At 42.6% G+C, this 7,210-nt stretch overlaps 1 protein-coding gene across 2 annotated transcripts in view; it reads right to left on the bottom strand.

Annotated features, from left to right (window-relative positions):
* The window catches only part of Wdr76 (WD repeat domain 76), a 37,919-nt gene that overhangs the window by 24,636 nt on the left and 6,073 nt on the right, over window positions 1-7,210 (bottom strand). For both annotated transcript variants that reach the window (XM_013352732.2, XM_026787672.1), the window contains 2 exons: window positions 3,588-3,680; window positions 615-670 (listed from right to left, as the gene is read on the bottom strand). In XM_013352732.2, coding sequence (XP_013208186.1) covers window positions 615-670; window positions 3,588-3,680 — 149 coding nt within the window. The remainder of the gene's footprint in view (window positions 1-614; window positions 671-3,587; window positions 3,681-7,210) is intronic.

Raw genomic sequence — 7,210 nt, 5'->3', positions numbered from 1 at the left:
GGCTCACAACCATCTGTAATGGGGTCTGGTGCCCTCTTCTGGCCTGCAGGCATACATGTAGACAGAATATTGTATACATAATAAATAAATAAATATTTTTTAAAAACTGTAATTAATAAAATAGAAAAACAGGCTGGGCAGTGGTGGCGCACACACCTTTAATCCCAGCACTCTGGAGGCATAAGCAGATCACTAAGTTCGAGGGCCAGTTTGTTCTACACAGTGAGTTAGTTCTAGGACAGTTGGGGCTATATAGAGACACCTTGTCTCTGCAAATAAATAAATCTCTGGGTTCATATAATGGTCACCTTTAGATGGGGAAAATATACAAAAGCTGTCCAACAGCTACAAGTGGTTGAAAAAAAATTGGATCCAGGAGATGGAAATATAGTTCAGCAATAAAGCACTCACCTAGCAAGCTCTAAGTCTAGGTTTGATGCCCAGAATTGAAAATATGTACAGGCTGGCCTTGAACTCACAGAGGTCCGCCTGCCTCTGCCTCCCGTATTGAGATTAAGGGCATGCACAACCACAGCCTGGCTCAATTCAATGTCTCAAATTTAAAATCCTCAGCAAAATATCGTAGTCTAGCCAACGTTAAGCACATCTTTTACCTCTTTGATTCAGGTTGCTGTCTCTTCTTTATCATTCCACGGAGCCTTGCAGCTGACTGAAAAGCACACAAAATATACCTTCACATAAACATGCTACCATATGACTACACCATTTACCCATTAAAACAGTAAGTATTTGCTACTATATCCAGTTTATTCAAGAAATAGATTTTTAAGATTCAGTACTTATTGTTGGTAATAGACATGAGATAAATACACCATCAATAATGAAAGCAAGGGGGCTAGAGAGATGGCTCAGAGGTTAAGAGCATTGCCTGCCCTTCCAAAGGTCCTGAGTTCAATTCCCAGCAACCACACAGGGTGGCTCACAACCATCTGTAATGGGGTCTGGTGCCCTCTTCTAGCCTGCAGGCATACACACAGACAGAATATTGTATACATAATAAATAAATATTTAAAAAAAAAATAATGAAAGCAAGTATATGGCCGGGCGGTGGTGGCGCACGCCTTTACTCCCAGCACTCGGGAGGCAGAGGCAGGTGAATCTCTGTGAGTTCGAGGCCAGCCTGGTCTACAAGAGCTAGTTCCAGGACAGGATCCAAAGTTACAGAGAAACTCTGTCTCGGAAAAAAAAAAAGCAAGAAGTATATGATACTATCTAATATACTGGTATTCTGGTACCTTGAGCCAAGCTGCATATAAGTTCACATAATTAAACACGTTATTTAATTGGACACACTATTACAGGGCTGGCAGGATGGCTTAGTAGCATAGCACTTGCCTAGCATGCACAGATTTGTTTTTAATCACAGCACTGCAAAAACAAACTTAAAAATATAAGCAAAGTGAGGTGGCTCATACCCATCTATATCCCAATGTTCAGGAGCCTCAAGTAGGGACACATTTACTAAGTTCAAGGCCAGCCTGGCTGCACAGCAAGACTGTCTCAAAAAACAATGAGACAGTAAGATGACTAGATCCATAAGAACACTTGCTGCCAAGCCTGATGACCAGAGCTCAGTCACCAGGACCCACTCCCGAAGTTGTCCTTTGACCTCTACACGCGTGCCACAGCATGCAGGCGCACCCTGGCATTCGGCCTTTTAAAAAATAATAAAACGTGGGCTGAGCATGGTGGCACATACCTCTAATCCCAGCACTTCGGAGGAAGAAGCAAGTGGATCTCTAAATTTGAGGCCAGCCTGATCTACACAGTAAATTCCAAGCCAGCAGAGTTACATAGTGAGACCGTCTCAAAAACAAAAAAAGATAAAGCATGTTCAAAGGTAAACACACAAAAGATATACTTCTATGCATACATATACAAATTATAGAATTAAATCATTAGTACTGGAAACCTACTTGGACACTTTCCAGAAAAGTTGTAGGTTTTACTCATTATCAATAAAATTATCTTTTTTTAAAAAAATTTTTTTGTTGTTATTTTTCCAAATAGGGATTCTCTATATAGCCCTGGCAATCCTAGAATTTGCTCTGTAGACCACGCTGGGCTCAATCTCAGAGATTCACCACCACCTGACTTTAAGATTTATTTTTATTTCACATGTATGAGTACTTTGCCAGTAGGGATGTATATGTCCCATGTGTATGCCAGGTGCCTGCAGAGGCCAGAAGGGATCAGATGCCCTAAGAGTGGAATCACAAACATTTGTGAGCTGCCACGGGAGTGCTAGGAATTGAACCTCATCTCCCCAGACCCTCAAATTATAGTTTCGAGTAATTAAAATCATACATAAGCAGACTATGTAAATTGTTTTCTTTCTTTTTTCCTGTGGTTCAGGCTAGCTCTGAACCTACTGTTTAGTCAAGGTTAAATCTGATCTACTGAGTGAGACTTTGTCTCAAAAAACAAAAAACACCAAAAAATAAATAAAAATAAAAAAACAATGGAGGCACTGGAGAGGTGGAGGCAGGCTAATCCCTGGGGCTCACTAACAGCTAGCCTAGTCTAACTGGCAAGCCCCAGGTTCCAGTCAAAGATCCTGTCTCAAAAACAAAAACAAGGTAGATAGCTCCTAAGGACAATACCTAAGACTGATCTTTGGTCTGCAAACATCTACATACCAAAAAGAGTGAGAAAAGATGCCTAGAGTCAATTAAACATGGACCAGACTCACAGGTAGAGCTTGCCCAGCAGGTACAGGCTCCTGGGCTTGACCCAGCACAGCCAGAGAAACAGAAAAAGACACGAATGTCAACATGATTCTTCAGATTTACCCTATACCTTTTTCTTTTAAAGAACTAAATATTAAGAGTCTGGGGAGATGGCTCAGCAGTTAAGAGCACTGGTTGTTCTTCAGAGATCCCAGGTTCAATTCCCAGCACCCATACGGCAGCTCACAACTGTCAACTGTCTGTAACTTCAGTTCCAGGGGATCTGACATGCTCACACAGACATACATGCAAAACACCAATAAAATAAAATTTAAAAAAAGAAAAAAGAAAGGAAGGAAGAAAAAGACAGACAGACAGTTGTCCAGTCTCCACCTCTCAATCTCAAGCTTGGGGAGTACGGCATGCAGCACCCACCAGCAGGCTCGCAAGTGTCTAACAGGACACACAAAGAAGCAGGGAAGGTGGTGGTGCAGGCCTTTTAATTCTAGCACTTAGGAGGTAGAGGCGGGCAGATCTCTAAATCCAAGGCCAGCCTGGAGTTTGAGGCCAGGCTGATCTACAGAGACACTCTGTCTTCAAACAAACAAACAAACAAACGGAAGAGAGAAAAAAGAAAAACAAGCTGGATGTGGTGATGCTCCCCTTTAATCTCGGCATTCAGAAGGCAGAGGCAGACATGTCACTGTCAATCCAAGGCCAGCAAGTCCATAGAGTGAGTTCCGGGGAAACTGTCTCAAAACAGGAGGAGGACAATGCCCACAAACCAACTGACCTTATACCAAGTATTGCTTGAATTTTGCCTTCCCTCATTGGATATTATGAAAAATTACCATCTAATTATCTTATCTTGGTTTCCATTACAAACACCATACATACCTCAGATAACTGAAGAGAAGCAAAAAATTTTGCATTTTCTCTGATGTTCTTCAATCTCTTCCTCTCATAAGGTGACAATCCTGAAAAATCATCCTAGAAAATACACCCCCCCAAAAAAATCTGTTACTTCACACATTAATAACAAACCAACACACAAAACCAGATTCTTCATTCTCTACCCAGGAATTCCCTTCACACTGTACAAACTTCTATTTCATGTTATCTTAACTAACAGCCCATAATGTCTGCTGGACTGAATATTAAGGTTATCTGAATCTATAGTTAGGTAAGATCGTGGTGGTGTACATCTTTGACCCTGGGACTTGTTTTGTTTTTTTTTTTTTTTTGGTTTTTTCGAGACAGGGTTTCTCTGTGGCTTTGGAGCCTGTCCTGGCACTAGCTCTGTAGACCAGGCTGGTCTCGAACACACAGAGATCCGCCTGCCTCTGCCTCCCGAGTGCTGGGATTAAAGGCGTGCGCCACCATCGCCCGGCAGACCCTGGGACTTGAGAATAGCAGACAGATCTCTGAGTTTGAGGCCAGCTTGGCCAACATAATGAGTTCCAGGACATCCAAGGGCTGTGTAGAAAAATCCTGCCTCGACTGAGAAACCAATGATAATGGCACTGGGATTTGTCTCTACTGCATGTACTTGCTTTTTGGGATCCTATTGTATTTGGATGCTCACCTTCCTAAACCTGGATGGAGGGGGGAGGGCCTTGGACTTCCACAGGGCAGGGTACCCTGCCCTCTCTTAGGACTGGAGGGGAAGGGGGAAGGGTGAGGGAAGTGGGAGGAGGGGAGTAAGTGGAAATTTTGAAAAATAAAATTAAAAAAAAAGAAAAAGAAAAATCCTGCCTCAAAATAAACAAACACACAAATAAATAAATGGTGTGATCTAATATCAGCAGCCAAATACCATGTAAACTATTTCCTTATACCTTATATCCTTATAGCAAACTATTTCCTAGCAGCCCAAAGTCATCTTTAGGGCTGGAGGGATGGCATAGCGGTTATGAGCAATGGCTCTCTTAAAGAGAACCTGGGTTCACTTCCCAGACCCTACATGGCAGCTCACAACTGCTTGTAACTCCAAATCCAGGAGGATGGACACCAATCATACCAATGCATCTAAAATAAACTTAAATAAATTACTTTTTTAAGTAATTGACTATCCAATTATTTTAAAGACAATATTTCACACCCTGAAGTCTAGCATCAAACTCTATAGCCAAGGATGACCTTGGATTTCTTTTTTTTTTTTAATTTATTTATTATGTATATAATGTTCTGGGCACCAGATCTCATTATAGATAGGTGAGTCATCATGTGGTTGCTGGGAATTGAACTCAGGACCTCTGGAACAGCAGTCAGTTCTCTTAACGTGTGAGCCACCTCTCCAGCCCAAATAAACAGGGCAGATTTTTTGTTTGTTTGTTTGTTTTTGTTTTTCCGAGACGTGGTTTCTCTGCAGCTTTGGAGCCTGTCCTGGAACTAGCTCCTGTAGCCCAGGTTGGCCTCAAACAGAGATCCGCCTGCCTCTGCCTCCCGAGTGCTGGGATTAAAGGTGTGCGCCACCACCGCCCGAAATAAATTATTTGAAAAAAGTTATCTTTATTAAAAAAATACTAATAACTAGACGGTGGTGCACACACCTTTAATTCCAGCACTTGAGAAGCAGAGATAGGTGGACCTCTATAAGTTTGGGGCCAGCCTGGCCTACAGAGCAAGTTCCAGGACAGCCAGAGTCATTACATAGACAAACCCTGTCTCTCAAAAAACAAAACAAAACAATAATAATAACTTATCTTTCAGAGGATCTCATAACCAGTACACATACATTTACGCACAAAATAAATATTTTTATTTTATCATTTGTTTGTTTATTTATTTGGTTTTTTGAGGCAGGGTTTCTCCGTATAGTTTTGGAGTCTGTCCTGGCACTTGCTCTGTAGACCATACTTGCTTCACGCCTGCCTCAGCCTCCTGAGTGCTGGGATTAAAAGCAAGAACCCCCACTGCCAAGCTCAAAAAGTTTTTCAATTAAAAAAAAAAAACACTGGGTGTGGTGGTACACACCTTTAAACCCCGGGCTTGGGAAATGGAGGCGGGTGAATCTCTGAGTTCAAGGCCAGCCTGACCCGGTCTACAAAGTTGAGATTCAGGATAGCCAGAGTGAACCTGTCTCAAAAAAACAAAAACAAACAAAAAAAGAACTAGGAATGCAGTTCTATTGGAGAGGAGAGGGCTCCCCTAGCAAGAGCCCTGGGGTCAAACCCAGAACAACCCACCCACACACCAGATACCTGCACTCTCCACCCTCAGGGAAAACAGAGAATCCCAGTAGGCTGTCTCAGTAATTAAAGATCACTGTGGTTTCAAAAAGGGTCTGAACCTGGAATACTTTGAGACTCCAGCTCTAAAATAAACAAGTAATCAGCAGCTAAGAAATCCTTTTTTTTTTTTTTTTTGGTTTTTCGAGACAGGGTTTCTCTGTGGTTTTGGAGAAGAAATCTTTTTTTTAAAAGATGTATTTATACTATGTATACAGTGTTCTGCCTGCATGCCAGAAAGAGGGCATCAGACCTTTTTATAGACGGTTATGAGCCACCATGCACTTGCTGGGACTTGAACTCGGGACCTCTGGAAGAGCAGCCAGTGCTCTTAACCTGTGAGCCTCCTCTCCAGCTCAAGAAATTCTTTTTATTACATTTACCTTGTAGTAGTTATTTCTTTATGTGTGTATGTATTTATTTGTATGTGTGTGGGCATACATATGGAGGTTTCAAATATAACTTTCAGGGGTCTGTTTTTCTGCTCCATGAAAGCCCTAAGGATTAAACACACGTCATCTGCCTTAGGAGCAAACACCCTCACCCCATGAACAATCTTACCAGCCACAAGAGAGTTGATCTTTTTTATTTTTCAGACAATCACATTTGTAGCACTGACTGGTCTAGAACTTACTATGCAAACCAGGCTGGTAGTGAATTTGTACCAGTCTTCTGCTTCTGTCTTGAAGGTGCTGGGATGAAGGTATGTACCATCACATCAAGCTTAGCAATTCCTTTGTTTGCTGGTTTGTGGTAACAGAGGTTGAGCCTTAAGCCTCATTTGCTAGGCAAGCATTCCACCACTGAGCTACTTATCCCCAGGCCCAAGAAAGTCTTTATGAAGCAATAGCACAGAGGCTCAGACCTGCAGCGCTGAGAATCACCAAAAGTTTGAGAATAGCCTGGGCTACATTGTGAGTTCCAGGCCAGCCTCAGCTACTAAATGAAACCCTGCTAGAAGAATGAAGAGAGAAGAGGTGGCCAATTCTTTATTAAAAACAAAACAACAGAGCAGGGAGACCTGATCTTTTGGCACCAGGGGAGCCGACATTGGGAACCTTCGCCTGGTGATGGATGGAGATAGAGACAGAGACCCACACTGGAGCACTGGACTGAGCTCTCAAGGTCCCAGTGAGGAGCAGAAGGAGGGAGAACCTGAGCAAAGAAGTCGGGACCACGAGGGGTGCACCCACCCACTGAGACAGTGGATCTGATCTCCTGGGAGCTCACCAGGGCCAGCTGGACTGTGACTGAAAAAGCACGGGATGAAACTGGACTCTCTGAACATGG

Source organism: Microtus ochrogaster, assembly GCF_000317375.1.
Source record: "Microtus ochrogaster isolate Prairie Vole_2 chromosome 14 unlocalized genomic scaffold, MicOch1.0 chr14_random_1, whole genome shotgun sequence".
Taxonomy (NCBI): domain Eukaryota; kingdom Metazoa; phylum Chordata; class Mammalia; order Rodentia; family Cricetidae; genus Microtus; species Microtus ochrogaster.
The sequence above is the reverse complement of the archived record's forward strand: the minus strand, read 5'-3'. Positions and strand labels throughout refer to the sequence as shown.